General features: G+C 35.8%; 5 protein-coding genes and 1 pseudogene across 5 annotated transcripts; 5 read left to right on the top strand and 1 right to left on the bottom strand.

Annotated features, from left to right (window-relative positions):
• Positions 1-314: 314 nt before the first annotated feature.
• On the top strand, positions 315-2,003 carry LOC117912688. The gene is made up of 6 exons (XM_034827370.1): positions 315-735; positions 848-962; positions 1,080-1,267; positions 1,357-1,436; positions 1,527-1,676; positions 1,755-2,003. Exons 1-6 carry the CDS (start codon positions 315-317, stop codon positions 1,923-1,925), a joined length of 1,125 nt encoding a protein of 374 aa, XP_034683261.1. The 3' UTR covers positions 1,926-2,003.
• Positions 2,004-2,762: 759 nt separating this feature from the next.
• LOC117913565 lies at positions 2,763-4,619 on the top strand. Its single transcript, XM_034828563.1, has 4 exons — positions 2,763-3,149; positions 3,246-3,506; positions 3,915-4,097; positions 4,169-4,619. Exons 2-4 carry the CDS (start codon positions 3,426-3,428, stop codon positions 4,505-4,507), a joined length of 603 nt encoding a protein of 200 aa, XP_034684454.1. The 5' UTR covers positions 2,763-3,149; positions 3,246-3,425; the 3' UTR covers positions 4,508-4,619.
• Positions 4,620-6,016: 1,397 nt separating this feature from the next.
• Positions 6,017-8,792, top strand: LOC117912204 (annotated as a pseudogene).
• A 1,147-nt stretch (positions 8,793-9,939) lies between these two features.
• Positions 9,940-14,427, top strand: LOC117912459 (PHD finger protein ALFIN-LIKE 4-like). The gene is made up of 5 exons (XM_034827037.1): positions 9,940-10,207; positions 10,297-10,329; positions 12,024-12,252; positions 13,137-13,269; positions 13,834-14,427. Exons 1-5 carry the CDS (start codon positions 10,111-10,113, stop codon positions 14,101-14,103), a joined length of 762 nt encoding a protein of 253 aa, XP_034682928.1. The 5' UTR covers positions 9,940-10,110; the 3' UTR covers positions 14,104-14,427.
• Positions 14,428-16,174: 1,747 nt separating this feature from the next.
• LOC117912458 (solute carrier family 25 member 44-like) lies at positions 16,175-18,080 on the bottom strand. Its single transcript, XM_034827036.1, has one exon. The coding sequence runs from the start codon at positions 17,376-17,378 to the stop codon at positions 16,350-16,352; it is 1,029 nt and encodes a 342-aa protein (XP_034682927.1). The 5' UTR covers positions 17,379-18,080; the 3' UTR covers positions 16,175-16,349.
• A 5,430-nt stretch (positions 18,081-23,510) lies between these two features.
• Positions 23,511-26,392, top strand: LOC117912687 (ankyrin repeat-containing protein BDA1-like). Its single transcript, XM_034827369.1, has 2 exons — positions 23,511-24,122; positions 25,481-26,392. Exons 1-2 carry the CDS (start codon positions 23,511-23,513, stop codon positions 26,291-26,293), a joined length of 1,425 nt encoding a protein of 474 aa, XP_034683260.1. The 3' UTR covers positions 26,294-26,392.
• Positions 26,393-26,464: the final 72 nt, after the last annotated feature.

Below are 26,464 nucleotides of genomic sequence, written 5' to 3'. Positions count from 1 at the left end.
AAACTTGAAATGCATTTCCAAAAAATATTTTCCTAAAAGATTTTCGAATTTTTTTTACTTTAAAACGATGGCGTTTACTGGAAGGCCGTTTTGGAAAGGGCCATGCACCGATCCCAATTCACATTTTAAAACCACCAACCGTCAATCTCACAACGGTCGTAAACTACCTCTCCCGCCCTCCCGTCTTCTTCCTAGCCATATCTCCACCACTCTGACTCAAATCCCATATCCAATCCCTCAAGCACCGTGCTTTCACGGTGCTTGAGACCCTATCGCCGCCACCGCACACATACATTTGACAGCCACCATCATCAATGACTGACCCATTAGACGACGTCCCATATCACGATCCATTCTCATTCGATCTCCCTTTAGTACTAGTAGAAGACCTCAATTTCCCTGATCCTCCGAACCCAAACCTTTCTGACATACCTTCATTGGTGAAACCCGATTCGAATCCTTACTTGATTCCTCAATCCAGCGACGAACTTGCGGACAACACCATTGATCCCTTCAAGGACTCGTTTGCTTGGGAACTGTGTGACGATTCTAATGGGGATAATCCTCAACTGACTCCCATGGAAGTCCATGGCGAAACAAGCAGCCAAGCCGAAACGTCCCAACAGCAAATTCCAAGTTTTGAAAACTCAATTCCTCTCCCGGTCTGGCCTTTGCCACCGGTCCCTTATGGTTGCAGTTGTTGCCAAATTCTAAGAGAAATAATTCATACTAATGGTATGCCCATGTCATATCAAGATATTCCACTTTAATTTAGTGGAGTATTTTTTTTTTGTTTCAATGAAAAAAAAAGATCACTGTTCTATCAATTTTGTGGGTATTATGTTAGGTACGTATACTACAAAGCTTGAGGTTCATGGAAGACCCGGACTGATCAGTCATGCTGTTCTCGAAAGTCACTACTGTGCCGTCGATGGAATCCCTCCAGATCATCATATGTTTGAGTAAGTTCTTGCAGTTATTTAATGAAATGCAATTTTTATTTTTTATTTTCTAAATCTAAGGGTTCTAATAATCCCATTACCATTCTGTATGTAAATTTCATAAACTGTTTCAAGCAGTTTCTGCAAGAAAAGCATAGAGGGTGTGAAGCAGTTTCTGCAGCAATACTGCAAGGAACGTCGACAGGCCGGGTTCGCTATGCTGCAGGATCCACTCTCCTTATTTTATGAAGCCATCTGCGTTGGATTGGACTACGAAGAATCTATGAATGCTGATGAGTTTTTCCAACGGTCTCCATCGCACTCTGGTCAGTGTGCTTCAAAAAAACAAAAACAAAAACACCAGTCTTTGTTATATTTTACAGTATAAGCTTTAATATACTTAGTTTTCAAACAGGAGGATGTCAAATAAATCACCCAGAGACCGAAGCCGAGAATCGCTCAGAGAGAACTCAGAAAATCCCCCTTGCAGCACAGGTTGTGGTTACTCTTTTCACTCATTTATATTATTTTTTGTTTTAATTTTACTTATTTAGTTGGTTTGTGTTACAATGAAGAATGGTGCAGAGGGAGAGAACAGGAAAGTTAACTATATATGACTTCACACGGTATTTTCATCTTCCCATAGACAAGGCAGCTGAGGGATTGAACATATGCCCTACTGTTGTGAAGAAGATATGCCGCAAACATGGAGTGGATCGATGGCCTTATAGAAAGGTCTCATTCTCTTTCCCCTTTTTCGAATCTATTCTTCTGATTTTTCTTGGTGATATTGATTGATGTTTTTGTATATAGGTCAAAAGCATACAAAGGCAGATGGTGAGATTGAAGCCAAGTTTAAGGTCAAAGGATGCAGCAGAAAGGGCACGCGCTCAAGCTGAGATGGAGAGGCTGAAACAGGAGATGACCAATGCTTGTGGAGGAATTGCCATTCCTATACCACGATATTTTGATCATGATAATTGATGTGGTTAGCTTAAAGTGGCGTTCTGATTCTTTGTAAGTGTTTTCAATACTAATAAATCCCCCATTTTTTATGGGAAAATTTGGAGATTGACAATATTCTATATGTATCTTCAAGAAAATTAATGAAATTTCCACATGACACTGCATGCAGCCTTGATCAGTTTGGTTTTTCCAATACTAATAAAATTCATCATTCATGGGAAAAAAAATGGAAATGAACAATATTCTATCTATATCTTCAAGAAAATTAATGAAATTTCTTCATGACACTGCAGTCTTGATCAGTTTGGTTTTCCCAATTCTAATACAATTCATCATTTTTCATGGGAAAAAAATTCTGAATTCAACAATATTCCACCTGTACCTTCAAGAAAAAATCCCCTTGATACTGCAGTCTTTGGGTGCAGTCTTGATTAGTTTGGTTTTTTCAGTACTAATAAAATTCATCATTGTTCATGGGAAAAAAAATTGAAATCAACAATATTCTATCTGTATCTCAAGAAAATTAATGAAATTTCCCCATAACACTGTAGTCTTGATCAATTTGATTGAGGCCTTTGAAATGGAATCTGAGTCTATTCTCATAGATCCATAGAAAAATTCACAGTTGAAGCCGGAAAGCCGGCCATTTTGCCTTTATCATAGTACTGATATAGACAAGAAGACAATATATCACAATCAACTGGCGTGGGAAATCCTATCACAATGATCTGGACGAAGAGAACTAAAACTAAGACATCCCTTGAAACATCCGCATACTAGCATGAGTCTAAACTTCCACCAAACCTTTCATCCTAGAATATGAGCTGATGAGTTGAATGGAGAAGTACTGTCTTATGTTCAGGAAGAAGGAAATGGGCAGTGTCCAGACACTGGTTTGTGTCAAGCAGGTGAAGCAAGAGGCCCCCCAGGAATGGAACGAGTACATGCCATTGCCTGGAGACATCATTGAAGGGTTTGCAATGGACAAGGATGATGATGAACTGTTTGTACCAATCAATGCAAGGTCAGAATTCAGTTCACAGCTCGGGAAAATTAGTCGACAAGTTGAGGCCATATGGGTGAAGATTAGAAGGGGAGATAGCACTCTTAGACTAAGGGCATGTGTAGTGCCTGATAAGTGTTCCAAACTGTCAAGAAGGTTTACAATTCGAGCCGCCTCTGATGAGCGTCATGTTGCTGTTCTAGGGGACCTTACCTTGGATCAATGCACTGAACTGCAGGGTAGGTCCACAGGAGATCAAAGACTGTGAAAAGATCAACGTAACAGAGTTCATATAAGGAAATTTTGTAATGGTTTTCTTTTATTTGATCCTGCAGAGATGAGCAGGAGAGTGGTGAACATGGACTACAGGGGATTCAACCAGAAGGGAGTGAATTATGATTGGAAGATGAAGGTGGGAACCTTCCTGCCACTCCCGAGATCAACGGTTGTTAGCTCCATTCTTTTCATGCCTCTAGTGGGGGAGAACAGTGTTTGAAGCCACTACTGCCAGGTCCATGGCCTGGTTCTCAGCTGCAGTTTCTTCTGGGGCTCCTCTCATCTTTGTCAATATCCAAACAGAACAGATTTTAACATCGGTACTCTTCTTTCTTCTTCATTGTCCCTTGTGCTAAATGGGTTGGGTCGAAACCTAGATGTATTAAAAACATAAACCGAAATACTATTTCATTATTAATGTTTTAGCGATATGTTTATGACTTAATTGACTTATTTATTTTAAAACAAATTTAGAATAAGTTAAATATAGGTTAAATGTTTTAAAATAAAAATGAGGTTAATCAAATGTAAATTGCTTAAAAAGTATCTATTTATTAAACGGTTGCATAGGTTGACATGAATGTGATTCAAACCCGATTATACTCAACCCAAATCTGTGAAAAACGTGTTGAATTCAAGTAGCATTAACAAATCATATCGAATTTTTTCACCTTAAATACAGATTATTATTCCAATGACCACTAATTTTCCCTGGTTTTTTCTCAAAGGAGAAAACTAATTCGACAGGAAGAGAATTAGGCTGGTGTAGGCAGATAAACTCTGGCACCACTCTCCAAATTGTACAAGGCATAAGGCTATGGTATCTACCAGGAGTAGCAGAAGTCCCTGTTGAATTGATACCAGAACTAGGAGAAACCCGATTCGGAATGAACATCAAACGAACTGATGAGGTAACATTAACTCAAAAACATCACATACCCGCATCTGAATTCTGTCTTTTTACACTCGTCCATCCGCACAGGGCTTGATCTGCGTCTTCTCAGTGACTAGAGGCTCAGCTGCAGACCGTGCCGGGCTTGGGCAGCTGTGGGAGGAGGCGAATAAAACTGGGAGTTTAGTAGTGATAGCTAGATTAGAAGGGAGGAGTCTCTTGCCCTCGACTGTCAGCTCTGCAGGCCTCATCAGCTGCTGTGATCATAGCGAAATTAAGGACACGCTCAACTCAATGATGGATCAAATGGAAAGCGTACATCTCCAAGTCATGGCCTGGCCTAACCAGACATTTCCACAAGCGCCTCAAGCAACTGGGGCGGCAAAGCTTCGGCCTCCAAGCGAGTACTATTCCATGCCACCGCTGTGACAAACCCGGTACGGCAATGAACAGCTTGGGCTTTTTGGACAGGGAGGATTAAGTAGATAATAATTCATGTACGACAGGGGAGACTACAGCTTGTAAAATACAGTTTTGGGCTCATTTGTTGTTAAGGCATGTGAGACACCCTGTAATTATTGATTCATGAAATCTCCTTGTGCAGGTTTTCACAAGCATGGGATATATGCCTTATGGTGAGAGTCGTGAGACCAAAAGGAAAGGAGGGGAAAACATGGAGAGAACGATTTGGGCATATGACTGTTTTTGAGGGAAAAAAAAACACTCATAACAAGCAAAAAAAATAAATATGAAAAAAAAAAAGTTGCTTAAAGTCATAAAAATTGTTTTAAACAATGATTTGTTTTCAATAAAAAAATTTCAAAAATTTATTTTCTCTTAAAAGTTTGCGAAAGATGAACCTATTTTCTTTTTTTTTTTTTAAATCATGAAACATATCCGTTATGTTTGGTCCCGAAAATACTAAGAAAATAAAATAATATTAAGAAAAATGATTCTTTTTATCTTTGATTGTCCTATAAAAAATGAAATATAATTAATATTAATTAAAATTTTGTATATTTTTAAATAATTTAATATTTATCTTGAAAAATTAAAATAAGTAAAACAAATTTGAAGTAGTATATAAAAATAATATATCAATCTTAAATTTATTTATTTATTTTTACTTTTTTTTTTCTATATTTTTTTCTTATATTTTCCTTCAAAATTTTTAGGAACCAAACATAGTTTAAGATTTTAGTAGAATTACATAAAATAATTGGACAAGCATGTAACATTTATTTACTTAATCAAGATAAATAACTATAAAACTATCTCACAATCAAAAGTGATGGAAGAAACACATTTAGTAGATTTAGGATTTTGAGTATAACATGATTCAAATGTTACATGAATAATGGAGCCTTAAATCAAGTTCAATATGAATTTTGTACGGGTAAATATATATATATTTTTAAGATTAGCCAAATTGTAAATTAGATTGTTTTTGTCGATCCAAAATCAGTTTGGATTTGATTGAACTGCAAGGGTCCGGGTAAAATATAAAGAAATATTTGATTAAAAGAGATAAAATAATTCATAAATTATGAATCTAATCTTTTTTATATTTTTTTTTAAAAAATAACATATTTTTTCCACGAGGGTCTTTCACCATTTTAAGTATTTATATGTAAGTTTTTAAATAGGAGATTATTTTTATAAGAAAATAATAAAGATATTTTTATTAAAATAAAACAAAAAAAATAAAGAATTAAATTTAAAAATTTAGGTTTTTACTTACCCTTTTAATGAAATAACTCAAATATAAATAAGGGAGAAAAGGCGAACCAAACATTGATCATTTTGTTTTACAGTCAGGCCAAAACGATGCCGTTTTTGCGGACGGAGGAAAGATGGCCATATCAAAGTCGTCTCTTCTTATGGTGAAGGCCTTGATCCAGTAACGACGTCGTTTCAATGCATTCCTATCCACGGACGGTCCAGATTCAACTCGACAGCACAAAGACTCGATGGCTAAGATCATCTGTGCTGCCACAGCGGCGAAGTCCTCTGTAACCGATCTCCATCACCGCCATCAATGGCGGCTCGAACCCTAGCCAACACTCACACCTCGCCTATCGCCTCTCACATTGCTCAACTCCTCTCCACAGCGTCCTCCATAACCTCGTTTCTCCAGACCCTAAACCCCCAAAACCCTACACCTAATTCCCCAACTTCCATCTCTCCTCTCTCCCAATTCGCTCCGTTTCTAAACCATAATCTTGTGATCCAAGTGATAAAGAGCCAAAAAAACCCTTACCATGCCCTTTTCTTCTTCAACTGGGCCTCAAACCCTAACCCTAACCCTAATAACTACTCCCATTCCCACATCTGTTACGTTGCCATCACTGACCTTCTCATATCTCACGGCCTCTTCTCCACAGCATCGTCACTCCTTCAATCTCATCACAGACTCTCTGATTTTGCTGCGGCTAAGTTTGTCAAAGCCTATGGCGATCGCGGTGATATTCGTGGGGCAATTCATTGGTTTCATCGCGCGAAAAAGATGGAATCGGGTCGGTGTTTGTTCTCTTATAATGCCATTTTAGGGGTTTTTGTGAAAGCGAACCGAATTATGCTAGCGAGGGCGGTTTTTGATCAAATTGTGAAGGAGGGCGTGGTTAAACCTGATGTTTCCACTTATACAACGATCATTAGAGGGTATTGTAAAATGGGCATGATTGAAAATGCGAAGAATGTGTTCGATGAAATGGGTTGCAAGCCAAATTTGGTTACTTACAATACTATGATTAATGGGTTCTGTAAAAAGGGTTTAATGGAGAGTGCAATGAAAATTGTGGATCAGATGACGGAGACTGAGGATTGTATGCCTGACACTGTGACTTATACTACTTTAATTGATGGATATTGTAAAAGAGGTGAATTGGAAGAGGCTATGAAGTATATGGAAGAGATGGTCAGTCGGAATTGTGAACCAAATGTGTTGACATACAATGCTATAATCTATGGTTTGTGTTTGAATGGAAATGTTGATGAAGCAAAAAGAATGATGACAAGGATGAGATTAAATGGTCTGAAGGATAATGTTGCTACACATACAAGTATACTGAAGGGTCTTTGTGTTGTGGGAAAGTTAGATGACGCGGCCAGACATCTCAAGGAGATGGTTGGTCTTGGAATGGAAGCCGATGCAAAAGCATATGGGTTTTGTAAACGAGTATTGCAAAATAGGGAAAGCAGATGACGCAATTTCACTTCTAAAGGAAATGAAGGGTAGAGGCATTAATCCAAGTGTTTCTAGTTTTAATGCAGTGTTTAGGATTCTTGTGGAGTCCGGGAAGACCGATAAAGCTGGTCTTATACTGAGGCAGATGAAACAATTGGGTTGCACTCCAAACTTCTTATCATATAGTACAGTGATAGATGGTCTTTGTAGAGCTAAAGGTAGGATGCGTGAAGTCGAAGAGTTTGTTGATGACATGTGCCGAAATGGTCATCATCTTGATGCCTCCATGTATAGTTGGTTGGTTAAGGGGTATTGTAGATGGAAATGCAGATATGGCAATGAGGCTTTTTTGTGAAATGCTGGATATGGGTTACGTGATAAATCTTGAGAGCTTTTTGGCTTTTGTCAAGGGGTTGTCAGCAAAGGAGAAGGCATTTGAGGTTGAGAAGTTTTTTGAGGAGATGTCTAGGAGATGCCCTGGAATTGATACCCATAAATACAGAAGGATTTTAGATGAGCATTTGTGTAAAAATCTGGGGAATGGACGGAGGTAACATCAGCAAAGTACTGGAATACAAGGAGGCCAGCTAGGCTGTAATGGAACAGATGGGAGGGGTTATGGAGGATGAAAACAATAGTGGATTGATTCCTATGAAAAACCTTTTGATCCCTTGACCTCCAAGGGTTAGAAATTGGAGTTCAACTTCATTCCGATTGAACCAAGGTTGAATTGGGACAACTGTTTTTTCTCATCAAGGAATATCTCAAGAAGTTTGTTTTTAAGATTGGAAACTTTAGGGAAGAGCAGACCACTGGCAAATAGTATTAGAAGGTTTGCATTCTTGAACAAGGCATGTATCTTGGTTGTCAAAGGTTTGGTTTTCTTCCCATACCACGAATATTCTCTTTGAAGTAATAATTGAGTGATGATGGGAGGGCACCACCTTTTGGCTCGTCCTGATTTATGCAGAACATATACCCTATCCATGTCATTGCAGAAAAATGCTCTGGAATCCTATGGACAAGGACAAAAAGCTGTTCACAAACTTCACATTACCCTACATAGGGCAGATGGGATAAAGATTCATTCCCCCATTAATCCCATGGAATATGCAGGTCTCATCACAAGAGCAATCCAAGCCATGCCCCAACAAGAACAAGCCACCCATCAATCAGAAATTGCCGTGGCTTCAAGAGAATCTCCAACAGCAATGTGGTATTCATCAGCTGGATAAGATGCAAGGTGGGGAGACCGAAAATGGAGCCCAGTGGCATGCTTTCATCATCCAATGATAGATGAACATGGTAAGGATTGGATCAAAACAACAATTGGAATCATTCAATGGAGTGGATCAGCTAGCCAGTATGGTTTCACAATTGCCTTTGATTCCCGTCTTTTTATTGGTTCATGCTTGTTGGCTAACCTTTTATGACATAGTACATGAATGGAAAATATTCTAACATTAAAACTTCATGTTATTTTTCCATTTTGAGGAGATTGAAGCTTTGCATTGTTCTTTTTCATTATGAACCCTTGGCTGTTTGCTGTTCAATTCATGATTGAGTAAACATATATGCTTGTAGAATCCAACCAGAGAAACTTTTTTCAGTAAATAGTGAAGTGACATTGGCTAGGTCGAGCTCTAATCAACTGAAAACTCAAAGGACAGCTTAGATTAGATTCACTCATAAGAAATCAAAACCTTAATTTTATTTTATAAGAGCTTATTTATGGATAATTTTATTGAAGTAGCTTAATAATGAAAATGACAAGAAGAATCCAATAAAATAATTAAAATTTTATTTTTCATATCGAATTTAGTAACCCAATCTTAAGTAAAAAGTAATACCTATACCAATAAATTGAATCCTAATTATTTTGAATTGAACATATTAAATTTAAATCTTCTAAATTCTATTTTCTTTTTCTTTTTTCAAAAGTGTACACAAAAACACATTTTTTTCTTATATAAAAATAAAAAATATTACATTAAAAAATTGTTTTTCCTAGGCAATAATTAATTCCCCTTTCTCATAAGCTTAGAAAAAAAAATTCAAGATATCCGTATCTGAAATTACTTTATTTTTTCATATATAATAGAATATGTCATGAATTGTTTGATTTTTACTTGATATTTTTGGTATTTTTTATTTCATTAAAAATAATACGTTGATATTAATTAATATAATTAAATTGATAATGAATTTATATTAATTATGATGGTTAATATCAATAAATTATTTTTAAATAAAACATTTTAGTTTTTTTATATTCAATAAAAAAAAACAATGGAAAAAAAAAATTATATATAGCAAATTTAAATTACGTAGAAAGATATCTACATTAACTTATGTATGAGATACAAAAGGAGTTCCAAAAACTTTAGTTTCAATTTTGAATTGTCACGGACACCTCTTCAAAGGGAAAAGCCCTGCGTGTGGTAAGCACAGAGTAAGTTACTTGCAGCACCGCATCCAGATCTCGCCACGTCAGAGCCTCTGACTTTGGAAAAGCTTTGGACGATGTGGCAAGATCTGAACCACTCCCTCGTTTTACATAATTTAGCCTGTTTTAGGGTTTTTCGTCAGCCCAAAATAGGCGAAAATATCAAATAGTTCCCGGACTCTTCCCACATTTATTAAATCCAGTTGAATCCCCCCAATTTCAATCCGATTCAAATCCGCAGTGTCTTTTTCTCTCTCTAAACTCTCTCTCCTCTTTCAGAGGTCAAATATTTCCCCAACTTTCCCTCCTCGCTTTCTCTCTCTACCACCACACTCCATAACACTCTCTCTACAGTCTGCTCCGCAAGTCTCTACGCTTTGTGCTGATAGCAGAGGAGGCATGGACGGAGGTCCACCATACAACCCTCGTACAGTCGAGGAGGTCTTTAGGGACTTCAAGGGTCGAAGAGCTGGCATGATAAAAGCCCTCACCACTGGTACTTCATTTTTTTTTTTTCCTTTTCAAATTTTGGTTTTTTATTTTATTTTTTGAGGTTTGAATGTGGGCTTTGTTTGGTCGTTGCAGATGTTGAAGAATTTTATCAGCAGTGCGATCCGGGTTAGGGTTTCTGTCTCTGTTATTATCGATCTTATGATATGGGATTTTGTGTTGTTCTGCTTGGTTGCTGAGAAAATGTGGGAATTTTGGTTGTTTGCGACTCCTGGAGAAAAAAAACAAGAAACCGAAACAGCTAAATTTTTTTGTGTCATTTTCGTTCACTATGTTTGCTGTGGAACCAAACACGGATTTTTGTTTTTTCCTTTTTGGTGAAATATACATCGGGGATTATAAGTTTAATCCAATTTCGTATGCATGTGGAGGGTTTTCTAGCTAGTTAGATTGTTTTTCGCTTTGAAGTACTGTTTTTCTTGTCATCTCCGATACTCTTCAATCTTGTTTCTTTTTAGTGTCTGTATTATTTGGGCTGGATTTAAAGTAAGCTCTAAAATTGACCAAAAGGGGCGTTGTTGAAAATAATTTAGTGCTAAATACGTGCCAAGGATAAACAAAGAAACTTTCTTCCTGCATGGTGTAATTGGCTGCTCTTTAATGTTTTAAAAGGGTTTTGGTTGACATCATTTGCTAGCTGCACGCAACCAAATTTCCCTATTTGTTATAGGAAGTATTCGGGTTTTATGAAAGAAATGACCTGTAGGAGACTATAGCTTTCTCTACTCTTGCTACTTTGTTTACTTTTTATGCCTTCTCTCCAATAGGGTTAGAACTGGAAATTATTTGGTTTTGTTGGGGTTCAGTTGGATTGGGTTGGGCTGGTTCAAGAACTTGCGACATGAACCCAATTTGTCAGCCCGTTTATACAAAAAAAAAAAAAAAAAAAAAAAAAAAACCTGCTTCTTGATAGAGGAATCACTATATATCATTTTCTTAGGAATTGATATGTGATTGTTTCCATGCTTATTATCTTGTGTGACTGCTACTGCTTAGCATTTCATTAGATCCAAGTATTTTAAGTTTTAAATTGAGTGATTGTGTTTTCAAATTTGGGAAAACTCAGATTTGGAGGATTAATTTGGGACTCTATGGAAACCATTTTGTTCTTGTACTTTTGGAGTTGGAGATTTTTCTCATGGTTGAGTCTTGGACACTTTTGGTAGGTTGGAAGGAAATTTGAAGAAGAGCTCTTCCCAAAAGGCTTAAAATGGACTTGATAGTAAACAACTTTACCAGGCTTTTCTCTTAAACTCCATTTTATGCATAAATTGCTTTGCTTTTTTGTTTGCTATTTCTGTCTGACCAACTTTCTTAGATCCACATTTGTAGTTCAACTGCTGGCTTAGGGCTCTTATTGGTAGTATTTTTAACATATATTGATGTTAATTCATTTTTATACCCAAGGAATGTTATGGGTTTTCTATTCCTTCTTCCTTCTGTGTTTTTTTGGGTGCAATTCATACATGGAAAATAGTACTCCAAATGTCTATCTAAATTTTGTTATCCCTTTTCCTGTTTTTATTTATTTACTTTTTTTTGGGATGGTATGTACTTATGTCTTTCGTCTATAAAAAAATGTACTTATATCTGTCTTTTAATATAATGCATGTAACAGTGCAAGCATGTTAATCTGTTCCAAAGGGCATGTTATACCTTAAAATACTTAAATACATTATTTATTGTTTACATCCATAGCATTTTAGCTAAAATTTCAAATTTGAGCCTGAAGTATTTTCTTCAAACATGAATGAAATAATTAAATTTATGTACATTTTTAAAATTATTTTTTTTAACCACAGACAAGGAAAACCTATGCCTTTATGGATTTCCCAGTGAGCAGTGGGAAGTCAATTTACCTGCTGAAGAGGTGCCTCCAGAGCTTCCTGAGCCTGCACTAGGTATTAATTTTGCCAGAGATGGGATGCAAGAAAAGGATTGGTTATCTTTGGTCGCTGTCCACAGTGATGCATGGTTACTTGCTGTGGCCTTTTATTTTGGTGCTAGATTTGGATTTGATAAAGCTGACAGGTATGCTCTTCTTTACCCTAGAAATGATGCTTTATTTGACCCTGTAACACAACTGAGCCTGGAGGGATATTATTTCCTATTTTTGATCTTAGTGGTATGCTTTTTGACTAACCTATGCTATTCATTAGCTGGGTAATTCTCACTATTCTTTACTAGATATGTTATAAATTCCTTCATGGATATTCTTCAAGCATACAGTCTCTTCCCATTTCATGGCTCATAGGAAGGGGAATGGAGGAATATGTGTATAGTGAAATGGATTATGGAGTAAACATGCTTTAGATAGTGTAGTATTAGTGTGTTTGTGATATTTGGGCATGCATGTCGTTTAGAAGCCCATGGGGTGGAGCCTTGCCTTTTGATCTCATTCTTCAATATGGAAGTGCTTGGACCTGAGTTCTATGTTTGTCTTATGTTTATGTGGCATTGAACATGTGTCATTAATTCCTTTGCTCTTTCTGATTGATCAATTTTTTTTTTGTCTTCCATGTCTCTTATGAATGGATACTTCATTTCTGTTTATGAATGAATCCAAGTCTCTCCCATTTAACTTGTGAATAGTAAAATGGGTATATTTCTTTAATATATTTCTGGTCAAGCTTGCTGCAGTTGTACATTGTGAACAGAAACAATGTATTTCAGCAAGTTAAAGGCAAAAGGGAGAAAGAAGAAAGAAGTGGGGAGGGGGTTTGGGGGTATCCTCACTGTGGGTTTCATGATAGGGAGCACAAGACTGTTGCTTCCATTGTTTGGCTCTGAAGTTTGCTAACTCTGGCTAAAACATGGTGTGCTTGCAATTTGCTATGTATTTTTGTTGTCTATTGATGTTGTATTATAAGGTTTCATTTACTGACTGTGATTTCTTGCGGGTATTCTTGTTGCAGGAAACGCCTTTTTAACATGATAAATGATCTTCCAACAATATTTGAGGTTGTAACGGGAACAGCTAAGAAACAAGTTAAGGAAAAGTCATCAGTCTCAAATCACAGCAGCAACAAATCAAAATCAAACTCTAAGGTAGGGAAGGACTTCTATTTGCCTTACCCCATTGTAAAAATCAAAAGCCCTGGTCGAGTGATATTGGTATTCTCTTGGCATCATTTAGGTTAGTGCTGCTATGCTGGTACATATCTTACGAAAATTATAAAGAGGCCACTTTGTGGCAAACAACTTTGACCACTAATAAACCATGGATTCTTGATATGTTATGGTGCCCAGCATCACCTTGTTAATAGATTGGCAGTAATATTCTTTATTTCCTTTTTTCTTGAATGAATAGTTCAGCACTGCTACTTACAATAGCATTCAACCCGGAAATCATTGTGCCTTGGGGAGTTATAGAATTTCTCCAAACCTTAAGACAGGAGGGTTGTTGTTTTGTGGAGTGATTAGGTGCAAGGAAATTTGTGCAAATTGAAAGCAGATAATTTGTTTCTTTGCTTATAATTCTCTTCTGTGAATCTTCTTAGTATTGTGTATACTTATTACTGAATTGATGCATGGAATTATTACCTATGGTTGTTTCCATGAATTTACTTGGATGCTATTTTATTATTTTCTTTTGTTTGGTGGCAAAACCAGCGTGGCTCAGAATCTCAGGGTAAGTATTCAAAGCCATTGCAAGCAAAGGATGAAGATGAGGAAGGTTTAGAGGAGGAAGAAGAAGAGGAACATGGGGAGACACTGTGTGGGGCATGTGGAGAGAATTATGCATCTGATGAGTTCTGGATCTGCTGTGATGTCTGTGAGAAATGGTTCCATGGAAAGTGTGTCAAGATCACTCCTGCAAGGGCTGAGCATATTAAGCAGTACAAATGTCCATCATGCAGCAACAAGAGAGCACGAGCGTGATAGTTACTGGGTAGGTGGGCTCTTCCTCTGTATTCTTGGATGGTGGATTTTGCTAACTGTCTAGTAGGTTAGGTTTGTTCCTTGTCTCCTGCAATGACAATGTGTCCTTTTATTCTAGCAATTGTCATGGATATTATGTGTAGGTAGCAAACATGCAGTTCACTTGATTCTAGATCATACACTCAGGTGGGGAGTCATTTCCCCCTGCCATGGTGGAGAGACTTGTTTTATGTTTGCTTGATTTCACCTGTATTTATAGGCTCAACTTGTGTTTCAGTTCGGAATTAAGCTGATGTTTATCTTATATTATCTGATTGTTGCTCTGCTCCCCTGTTTTTGTTTGCATGAACATAGATCAATGATTTTAATGGAAAAAAAAGAAGAGGAAAATGCATAAATGATACGACTTGTACCCAATTCACTATTAAGGTTGTGTGCTGATATTCAGAGTCCATGACAAGGAGCCCATGACCTCTTCAGTATGCAATCAAATGTTTTCTCAACATTGGGCTAGAGCATATCATCCTTTGGTTTGAATAGGTTCGCCTGTACTGGTTTTGTCTCTTTTCCTTATTTTCTTTTACATCGTTTCTATGCTTTCACAATCTAGGAGGATTGGTAGATAGTAACCCTTTCATATGATGTACCCTTTTATGCATTTAATTGTGCCTGGGTGGAAACCCAGAGCTACGAATTTTTGAATGATTCTAGACTTGCCACACTCTCTAGGCAAGAGTGGTCCTACGCATCAAATCATGGCCAACAATGAACTTGGAAAACATATCCCACTCCATCCTCACTTCAGCCAGTGTTGGCTGGGTCCATATAAGTAATTTTTTATATTCTCAATGGCCACACTCGGTTTCCTCGTTTAGCCTGCCCCTAGTCTTTGGTTGCTGTCCCATTGGGAAAGCACCACCTGAAAACTAAGTAAATTAAGGACATCCACTGGCAATGTATTTACAAAATTGACTTGGACCCCCATGTCATGAAGTCAAATACATTATGAAGGGTCATCCATCCAACAGTCGTCTGATACCCATCTAAGTGGGTCTCAAATCTTATCTAGGTATCTCAGGGGATTGTGAAAAATGCAATTTTTAATTAACATGATTGTGATTGAGGTTTCTCCTGGTTCCAGACGCCCATGATCTTCTTACCATTTTTTCCAGGCTTTTTGGGTCTGTATATATGGGTGGTGGTGTTTTCGTGAAGTGAGATTGTAAATGGTGGTTACCAATATGCCATGAATAAACCTATCACGCCAGCAGAAACATAACTTTTGTGGACGGTATTGGAAAATTTGGACAGAAACTCAGGTATATGTTCTTACTGGTGGCTGGGTGGTCCATGGAATTCAAATTGGCAAATGGGTTTTCATTCCAGCCCATGGTTTTGCCTCGTCTCTGATCCAATACAGAAACAAATGGTCATCCCTTTCACATATGAATCATTATTCATCATTTTCTGCCACTGTCTGCCACAGGTTCTCCCACCCGATATCCATTTCTGCAAAAAGCGGGTTGTGGTGACTTGTAAACCTTTCCACTTACAATAAAATTCCCGAGATACCATAATTTTCCTCTTCCCCCCAACCCTTTTATTATTTTTTTTTTTAAAAAGAAAGGGTTCTTCTGACTCTTGATCTTCAACCAAAAGGCCGAGAAAGATTATTTTTAATCGAGGTGCCGTGCGCAATGTTTAGTAGTTGAGATCATGAGATTATTTACATTTTAATGAATCTTTACACTAAAAAAAGGATGTGATGGGGAGAATCGTGCACGGAAGCTAAATACAATCCTATGCAGTCTCTTCATCACACTGTGGGGCAAGAGTCAAAAGCCATCCTCGCCCTCTCGCAGTTTTGATTCTTTAATTTTTCATTTTCTCAAGAGGAAGTCATAAAAGTGGAAGATATCAGTGCCTCACACAACAAATAAATTGAAGCTATATGAAATCTCCCATACCCATTACTACCCCATTACAACCTTCACAGCCAGCTAAAACCCCTGAAACTTCATTTACGGATTTATCTGTTTATGGAGTTGCAGATACTGATAAAAAGAGGAAGTTAATGTTCTAAGGTAAAGAACTAAAAGGCTATTATTGCTATACATGGATATGCAATGATATTCAACATAACAAGAAAAGGAAGGTAAATTACACATAAATCAGATTACAGGGATTCCAAACAACAATTCTATATCTGTTTTTTCATTTCTTCTTACTGCTTCTGAGGTCAAGCTCTATTGGTTCTTAGTAGATAGCCTTTTCAAGAACTCATAGGTAGTGATCATGGTTGTTGCAGACATCGACATTGAAGCCCACCTCGGCCCCAATCCTCTGTAACAAGCTCCAAGTCCACCTTCCTTCATCAAATTCTTAATTGTCTGACCAATGGTTGGCGATCGACATCCACCTTCTTCTCCATCCAAAACCTGCAATCTCGTCTTAATTGTATCAAGTGGCATGGTGATTAAAGCTGAAACCCCACTGGCCATGGCGGCGCTCAACCCCTGAACTGCCACCATGCTCTTTGAATCCGGCCTAAAACTGGAACCTATGACTCCACCATTCTCATCTTTATTGCTGGAATAGCATCCAATCCCACCCCAGATGAGCCTATGAGCTATAGAGTAAGTACTCCACCAAACTGCATTTGATGGAGCGTAAGTCAATATCGAAATCCCGAACCCCCTGTATAGGCCTCGCAGTCCATCAGAATACAGAATTTTGCTGAATGCATCGATGCCACCGCGATACTTATATGCATTAACATTGGGAATGATTGTTTTGCTACTGCCTTGAACCATAAGCCTTTGGCTCACTACATCAATTGGAGTCCAAACAAGCTGGGCGGCCATGGCTGAACTCAACCCTGCAGCAGCATTAGCGATAGCTGCTGCAGTTGTTTCGGAAAACCCTATTCTCAGAGTTGCTGCTCCTACATTACTCTTAGTGACTTCAAGGGCAGCCATGTAAAGGGCCCGAGCCGGGATTGTTCCCATCAGGGATGTGCCAAATCCTCTGTAAAATCCTCTCAAACCCTCGTGGTTCAACATGGAATAGGACATTCTGAAACAAGAAATTTGCGTAGGCGAAACCTGTTGTCGCGTTTTTAACACTACAATGGGATAAAGGGCGCCGGACACACCGGAAAATAAAGCGGCACCAAGGATGAAAAACCTTGATTTATCAAGCATATGCCAATCTACATCCGCCGGAATATGAATCTCCGACGTTGAATTTTCATCCTCGGCCGCGCCCAAACTCATTTTCGCCACTTTCAAAATCCAATCACAGATTCAAAGCCAAACCCTCCTTGGACATCTAACAAATTCCTTTTTTTTTTTTTTTTTAACTTTCACCAAACACTTTGGGTGCAAAATCGACCCAACCAAAGACCTCTAATCCAGCAGATCAAAACCCTAAACCCACTTCTGAGCTATATAAATCAGCTAAAAACAACCTAGATCGCAACAAAACAAAAACCCTAATCCTAAATTTTGGAAACACCAAAATCTCAACTATTTCACCTAGTCTTTATCCAAACAAAACTACTCTGCATACCAAAACATACCCAATCGCGTTCTCCAAAGAAACTACTCTACATACCAAAATATACCCACAAAAGAATCAAACTATCAAACTACTTGTTAGGTACTCCTCAAATCTCTATATAATCACCAAACTAGATACTGCAGATCAGTTCAGCCCCGAAATAAAGCTTTTTGCCTTCTGCGCAACCAAATCTGGGAACGAACATGGACGACCATAAAAGGGTGGATCATTGCTGGACACAATCAGAATCAAGGGCGGCGCTCACAGGAGATATGTCGACGGTCATGGTCGGTTCCATCTAGAGAGAGAAAACAACTGCGGAGGAGGGGGAGGAGGAGCCGGCGGCGGGGAAGAGCAGAGAGAGTGGTTGGGTGGAGGTGGCGTTCATGGATAACGCATGAAGGCGGAGGAAAGAAAAAGAGCCAAGCTTTAACTGAAAGAGTGATGGACAAGGCTGTGGATTTTAGCGAGGGGTTTGCGGATCGAGGAGTCCGACACGTGTCAGTCAATTTTTCGAGAACTTTTTCAGGAAAAAAAAAAAGAAAAGAAAAAGAAAATCTTTTTCTTTTAGGAAGATTGTGTGCGGCTACAGCTGCCGAGGGTGCAGTGTACCTTACTTTGTTTTTTTACTTTCGTGGGTTTAATGACCAGGTTTCTGTGGGTGTGACCCACGGGTATGGCAGCTGCTGGGTTTCATCCACTTGTGGGTCACCCACAGGGTGTGGCTGCTGGTTTCAAAATTATTGGTTTTTCACGTGCATCTTAGAATTTTCTTTCTTATAGATTTAGAGTTTATTAAATTTTAGGAAAAAAAAAACATTTTTAACATAAAACACTTCTAGACAAAAATTGAGGGTTTAGCAAAATTTAGAAAATTTTATTAAGCACTTTTAACTCTTCTTAAAATTACTCCTAAATCAGTTATTAGAATTCATTGAGAGTGTTTTGAACAAATTTAAAAGTGCTTTCATGTTTTTAGAGAAAATATTTCAATTAAAAATATTTTAAATAAAATACTTCCAAAAGCATTTTAAACACTTTCACTCTTGCTTTGGTGGAAATACTTTTTAAAAAAATCATCTAAAGTTTTGGCATAAATTAAAAATAAAAAATAAAATTTGAAATAATCATTAACTAAATATTTTATAAGTAATTTTCTAGCTTAAAAAATTTAAATACTTTCTCGTCTTAATAAATGTTATAACCTTGGTTGGCAAATTGGAGGATTGGTCGTGTCCATCAACTCTTCTTATGTTCGCCATGGACGCTTAGGTGAATGCACTATAAAGTTAGGATATGCGTCTTTTCTAACAGTAATTGCTTTTAGAAGAATTGAGAATACCTGAGATCCTACAAGTGGTATCAGAGTCGAGGTCACAGGTTTGAACTTCAGGGGTGTCGCTAGGGGCGACCTGAGGTCCTACAACCCTTTCTTAAAATTATACTTAAATGAGATTTTAGAATTGGTTTAAAAGTGATTTTGAAAAAAAAGTTTAAAACACTTCCATTTTTTAAAATTCGAGGAATCACTTTTCATATGATTTTTTAAAAATTAATTTTTTGATATATATTTTAACTTATCTCATCCCTTTAAACATATTTTTTTTAATAAAAATACTAATAACGAAAGTACTATAAATAAATAGTATGATTAATAGGAAGATTCTTCATAATCTCGATTTCATTGAAGACTTTTTTCGCCCATCATTTTGTACCATCTTTTGTCGTGCCCAAGATTTAAAAGTTCTTGTCCTCATTAAAATTGAGAGAAAATTTTCAAAGATGCTTGTACAAGTAATCTTGGGAAGGGTAATTCAAAATCCAACATAATTTTATTTTTGTTTGAACCTCATCAAATTCCTTATCCTCTTTTATAAGAAAAAAAAAATCAAAAATATATACGGAATTATGAGCTTACCCATCTTTAATTTGAAATTCCAATCCAAAAATCCAAATTTTGGTGAAAATATTGGACAATATCACTGATTTTTTGGCATTATATCATCAAATTATATGGAAAAATACGTGATCTCATCATTTTATTACAATATTAGTCAAAGAGGCTTTTTACAAAATAAGAAAAACCCATGCCACGTCATTATTTTCATCTTTTACGCTTTTTTTTTCCCAAAAAAAATAGTATAATTAGGACATGATTTTTTTTTTATTTGATCATTTTAAAAAATTGGGAAAAAGAAAGAGAAGGTGTAATTAGGGCTAGGGCTTGTGGGTGAACATGGATGAATAAAAAAACATCGAGGTAAAGTTGCATGCTCATTTTAATAAAATGATGGTAGAAGAATCCAATCCCTAATTTAATATTAATTATTCTAATTTCAATAATATATTTAATAGTTTAGATAAAATTTATTTCACAAAACTTTTATATTATAAAAATACCATATCCAAGTTTTATATTTTAATCATGTAAAATTTTATATTCTCTTATCACTTATTTTTATCCCTAATTACTTTATTCATATTGATAATATATATATTTTATCTTATTTATATTTCTTTTGAATCTTGATTATTTTTTTCTTCGCTTTATTCATATCGATAATATTTTTTATCGTATTTATATTTCTTTTGAATCTTTGATTATGTTCTTCTTCTCTATTTATATTTTTATTTTATATTTTTCCATATATACTGAGCTTACCCATCTTTAATTTCAAATTCTAATCCAAATTTTGGGGAAAATATTGGATGATATCACTTATTTTTTGGCATTATATCATATATGGAAAAATACGTGATCTCATCATTTTATTACAATATTAGTCAAAGAGGCCTTTTACAAAATAAGAAAAACCCATGCACCGTCATTATTTTAATCTTTTATGCATTTTTTTTCCAAAAAAAATTAGTTTAATTAGGATATGATTTTTTTTATTTGATCATTTTAAAAAATTGGGAAAAAGAAAGAGAAGTGTATTTATGGCTAGGGCTTGTGGGTGAACGTGGATGAATAAAAAAACATCAAGGTAAAGTTACATGCTCATTTTAATAAAATGATGGTGGGAAGAATCCAATCCCCAATTTAATATTATTTTAATAGTAATTATTCTAATTTCAATCATATATTTAATAGTTTAGACAAAATTTATTTCATAAAAATTTTATAATATAAAAATACCATATCCAAGTTTTATATTTTAATCATGTAAAATTTTATATGCTCTTATCACTAATTACTTTATTCATATCGATAATATTTTTTATCTTATTTATATTTCTTTTGAATTTTGATTACGTTATTCTTCACTTTATTCATATCAATATTATATTTTTTTTGAATATTGATTACGTTCTTATTCTGTATTTATATTTTTTTGGATAAAATACTTTTTATATTTATGAATTTATCATCTTGTATATTTTCATTTGAAGAGTAACCAATTATTGATATAAATGTTCTTAACTATTTCAAGTATTTATAGTATGTTTTAAAAAAATTGGTTATTTTTATAAAAAAAAAAATGATAAATGTATTTTTGTCAAAATGAGGTCAAAAAATGATAAAGGTTTACATTTTCAAAATTGGATTTTTAATGATCCTTTTAATCAAATAATCTTAATGATAAAATATCAGTCTCATTTTATTGATATGACAATTGAGACGAGTCCATGGCCAAATACCTTGATTTTTCTAATGTGTGCTTTCATGAATATTATTGGTGCCCATCCCGGGATAACATTAATAATGAATATTGTAATGGTCCCATTTCTAATTATTTAATCATATATATATGTCACCACTTCTTTATATCATAGTTTAATGTCCGTCTTATCTTGAGATGTATAATACTACTAACCCACTTTTTTATTTTCTTATTTTTTATTTTTTTTAATATTATTTTATATATGACTGGAATCAAACTAATCATTTTCTAAGCTACACCCAACTCCGTTTACATTAATTAAAGAGCTTGGTGTTGGTTGCCGTAAATGAGAAGATAATTAATCAGATAGCTACGTCACCTAATAGGCTTCGAAGGGACAAAACTGTCATTGAGTTCTGGAAAGCTCTTTAGAAGAAGGAAGACCCTCAACCCACGTAAAGCATATGGAGGAGGGTTTATCAGTCACATAGTTTGGGCTCCAGGGATTCTGGGCTCCTAGGATATGGCCACCTTGGGCTTTTAATTTGGCTGTATCCCACTAGGTGATGAAAAAATCGGAAAATATCATCGAAATATCGACGATATTTCGGATATTGGAGGTAAGCCGACACGAAATCATGCACCCATTATCGGGGGATTTTTTTAAAAAAATCAGAAATATCTGCGATACATATGAAATTTTGTCAAAAAATGGGAAGTGGGAAGCCCGCATGGGGGATTTTTTTATGAAAAATTGCCACTTTTTTTGGGTGATGCCATTTCCCCCCACTCTTAAATTTTTCTTATATTTATCCTTTCAATTTTATTTAATTTTAAATATTCTTATTTTAAAATATTATAAATATATTTTTACCCAAGAAAATTGTTACAATATAAAAAATTACGAAAGTTGTAATATTTTATAAATTAAAATTAATTTGATAAGATAAATTATTAATAATTTTAATTATTTAAATAAATTAATATTAATAGAAAAAGTTGTTACCACGTATATTTAATAAAGTTTTAGAAATTAAATTTCAAATAAAATATTTTATATAAATTAATTTGATTTTTCATTTAAAATATAATAAAACATGATTTAATAAAAGTATTTTAAAAATATTAAAATAAATGAATATAAATATATTAAAAGAATTTAAGCTAATTTTTTTTATAAAATTTTGATAAATATTATCTTTAATTTTACTTATATTAATTATTCTTATAAAATAAATTTAATATATATATATTATTTCTTATTTTATCATTTTTATTAATTTTGAATAATTTATCTTCAATTGATATTTATGTAAAAATATTCATAAATATATTTTTTTATATTTTTGATATATTCGTTTAAGTCCTGATATATTTGTATTTACCGATACGTTAACCTCATTATCACTTTAGAATAGAGCAAGTTTATTTATATAGGGTTGTTGGGCCTTAACCCACAAACAAAGTACCTGAGTTAGATGTTATTAGGCAAGCAATTATGTTGCTTTACGGGGAAAGTGATAGGTGAAGAAATGACCTTAGATTGGATGTGCAAGGGCAAAGATGGCTTGCTCTGCTATAAGCCTCGAGATGAGTAAAGGGCCCGATAAGAATATTTTGTGGGATGGTCAAGCCTCGTTGTGATGGTTAGTCCCTATTATAAACCTTGGGATGAGTAAAAACGAGTACGATGTCAAGCCATATAAAAAGGGTAGGGATAAAATAATCAATTGATTTTTAAATGAAATGACTAAGTCTTTGATCTACAGATGTTAGGGTATAGGGTTTAGTAAGTTGTTTTTTCCATGCCATAAAGTATAAAACAATGACTACCAAATTTTCTGTGAAGACTTTGACATTTGATAAGGTTCTGATTGCATACACCCTTGATATTTTAAGCAGTGTGAACTCATGTCATTATCCGACTTATTGGCATCTTCAACACCTTTGTAGGACTTCATTAGGTTAAGTAGGATGGTATAATATGACTTCAAACGCCTAAAATGATACATTATTGTACAGTCAAGTCAATTGATGTTATAGCTTTCATGGTAAATATGCGCAAGTCTCCTGTCCAGATAGTCCTCAATCTTGAGACTTTTAAACAAAAATTTCATACATCATCAACAAACACTTGGCCTTGAGAAATTGGAGAGATTGATCTAAGCTAGCTCCTGCATACCTTTACTAAATATGAAAATCGTTACATTCCTTCAAATATATATATATGAAAGTACTGGTATGTCTTGGTGTATGTTGCTCAGAGAGAGAGAGAGAGAGAGGATGGAGAGAATGCTTTATGAAGCTGCAATGGAAGGGAGTGTGGCTTCCTTGCAGCAGCTGCTTCAACAAGATAGATTGATTCTCGATAGAGTTATTGTAGATTGCATCACAGAAACTCCTCTACATGTAGCAGCAATGCTTGGGCACACAGATTTTGTGAAAGAGATATTATGCCTAAAGCCTGAACTTGCCAGAGAGCTGGATTCTCGAGGATTTTCGCCTCTTCACTTGGCTTCTGCGAAAGGGTATACTGAAGTAGTCAAAGCTTTGCTACTGGTTGACCCTGATATGTGTTTTGCTTGTGACAGATATGGGAGAAACCCTCTTCATCTTGCTGCTATGAAAGGCCGCTTTGATGTCCTGAAAGAGTTGGTTCGAGCCAGGCCCCATGCAGCTCGGGCCAGGGCGGAGAGGGGTGAGACCATATTGCATCTATGCGTGAAACAAAATCAGCTGGAGGCTCTGAAGTTTTTGGTGGAGACCATGGATGATCACAATGACTTAGTCAATACTAGGGATAACAATGGCTTCACCATCCTGCACTTAGCGGTTGCTGATAAACAGATCGAGGTATGGATCATCACCGGGATCTATAATTAGGTCAAAAACATCTCCCCCTGCTAAACATTAGAATTCCATAGCCATATCAGGATTGGCATGCTTAGGATGATGTCTGTATACATAGATTTTGTGCTTAGGTTGACATATCAGGTGGGCAGCCCAATCTATTGTATCGTGCTTTCAATGTTATTTACATATACGTAGCAGAAATATTTTTATACATGTAAGAAGATCATAAAATCAAAAGTTAATTCTATTCACCTCCCTTTGACTAAATATATATAACTCCGGTTCAAAATTTTATCAAGTACTTCTCTTATGTTGAATGAGAAGGAAGGTAAATAAAAATAATAAATGAAAAGGATATATGGAGTATTTAATATAATTTCAAACCGATGGAGATAAGGTGTATTTAGTTAAAACACTAGGGAGGTGAGTGAAAATAAACCTAAAATTAAAGACCCCAAACCTTATTAGTTTCATTTGCCACTTCCTTTGGGTAGTTAGGGCTTGAACTTTTTAAACAAAAGGAGTTTGAATTGTTAAGTGATATAATATGTATATTGAATCAAACTCTTACAAGTTTAAGTTTTTAGGAAAATTAATAATTTAACATAATATCAGAATTTGGTTTGATAGGAGGTTGTGGGTTCAGGTCACCTCCCCACAATTCTTTGGTATCTTTTTTCCTTATTAAGGTTGTCTCTATCTATTGGATATAAATTCAAATTTTACCTGTCTCTCCAAGCGTGGGTATGAGACCATACTATGCATAAAGGAGGGTGTTAAGTTGAATAATATGTATATTAAACCCAAATCTAGTTTGTATTTTGCTTGTGTTTAATGTTTTTTTTATTCTACTAGAAACCTTATAAAAAACTTGTTTTGTTGTAAGTGGATTTACGGGATTGGTTCATCAATGGTCTTGGGGTCAAAATTCTTTTTTGCCTCAGCATTGTTGATTCCACTATTATTAGTGAGCAATAATGGAAAATTCCTTCATATTCATAGAAATAGGAGACATAATTCAAATGAATATATATAGTAAGTTTGAACTTTTTTAATGACTTAAACTTTTAGAAAAATTGGTAGTTTAATGAAAATAAAGTTTAGAATAGCGGTCTTCCTTTGTTAGAAAGATTCCATATGCTTCATTATATCCATGTATGTGGAATGGATATACATATAAATATAATGAAAGAGATTATAGAATGGATAATCCTGGTTTTTTAGTGCTAACCCACTTGAGAAATGAGTAACTGACTCGAGCCAAACACAAATAGGAGATCAAGGTTTATGTTTTCAACGTTATAATCGATCCAGTTTTATATATCTCAGTGACATAATAATGAACATGAATTTTGCAGACTGTAAACTATTTGCTCAACAATACTAGAGTCGAAGTAAATGCTCTAAACACAAGTGGGCTCACGGCACTGGATATTTTAGTACATGGTCTCAGAGATGTGGGTGACTTGGACATTGGAGAGGCCCTTCGAGTCACTGGAGCCATGAGAGCAATGAACACTCATTTGCCCAATCATCATCCCCAAGTTCTGCAGCTAACCTCAGAAGGTGATCGCAGTATGAAAAGCAAAGGTAAAGAGCACTGGCTGACAAGGAAGCGGGATGCATTAATGGTGGTGGCCTCGCTCATTGCGACAATGGCGTTTCAAGCTGCAGTGAACCCTCCTGGAGGTGCGTGGCAAGACAACTCAACGCAGAATTCCCAAGATACACAAGCTGGACAATCGCACGCAACAGGGAAAGCTATCATGGCGGACAGCAACGAGGAATACTACCGTCTCTACCTCAGTTACAACACAACGGGTTTCATATCATCATTGAGCATAATCCTGATGCTTATCACCGGACTACCTTTCACACACCGCCTTTTCATGTGGATGCTGACTGTGGTTGTGTGGGTGGCCATCACATCCATGGCCCTCACTTACAGAACTGCAATGACCTTTCTCACACCAGACAGTGCAGAGGCAGCAGTGACTAATATAATAGTAGTCGGAGTTGCAGTGTGGTGTGGTGTGATGGCTCTTGTTCTAGTGGGGCACACGATTCGCTTATTGGTAGCTTCATTTAGAAAGTTGGGAAAACTTTGTTGGAGAGAAAGAAGACTGCAGTCAAGTTTAGTGTATGCAAACCACACCAACATATCATTTTGATGCGTTAAAAGTTACTGAGTGTGTATATGTATGATACCATACTTTTTTTTTTGTTACTATTGTTCAAGGGGTTAGGGTTTGGGACGTTTGTTATGTGTAATGTATCACAATTTTATACTTCACCTTTGTCTTTGTGATGTAACTTAACTGTACGTGAATCAGTCTTTTAGA

Source organism: Vitis riparia, chromosome 4 (genome assembly GCF_004353265.1).
Source record: "Vitis riparia cultivar Riparia Gloire de Montpellier isolate 1030 chromosome 4, EGFV_Vit.rip_1.0, whole genome shotgun sequence".
Lineage (NCBI taxonomy): Eukaryota > Viridiplantae > Streptophyta > Magnoliopsida > Vitales > Vitaceae > Vitis > Vitis riparia.
This window is presented reverse-complemented; position numbering and strand designations above follow the sequence as displayed.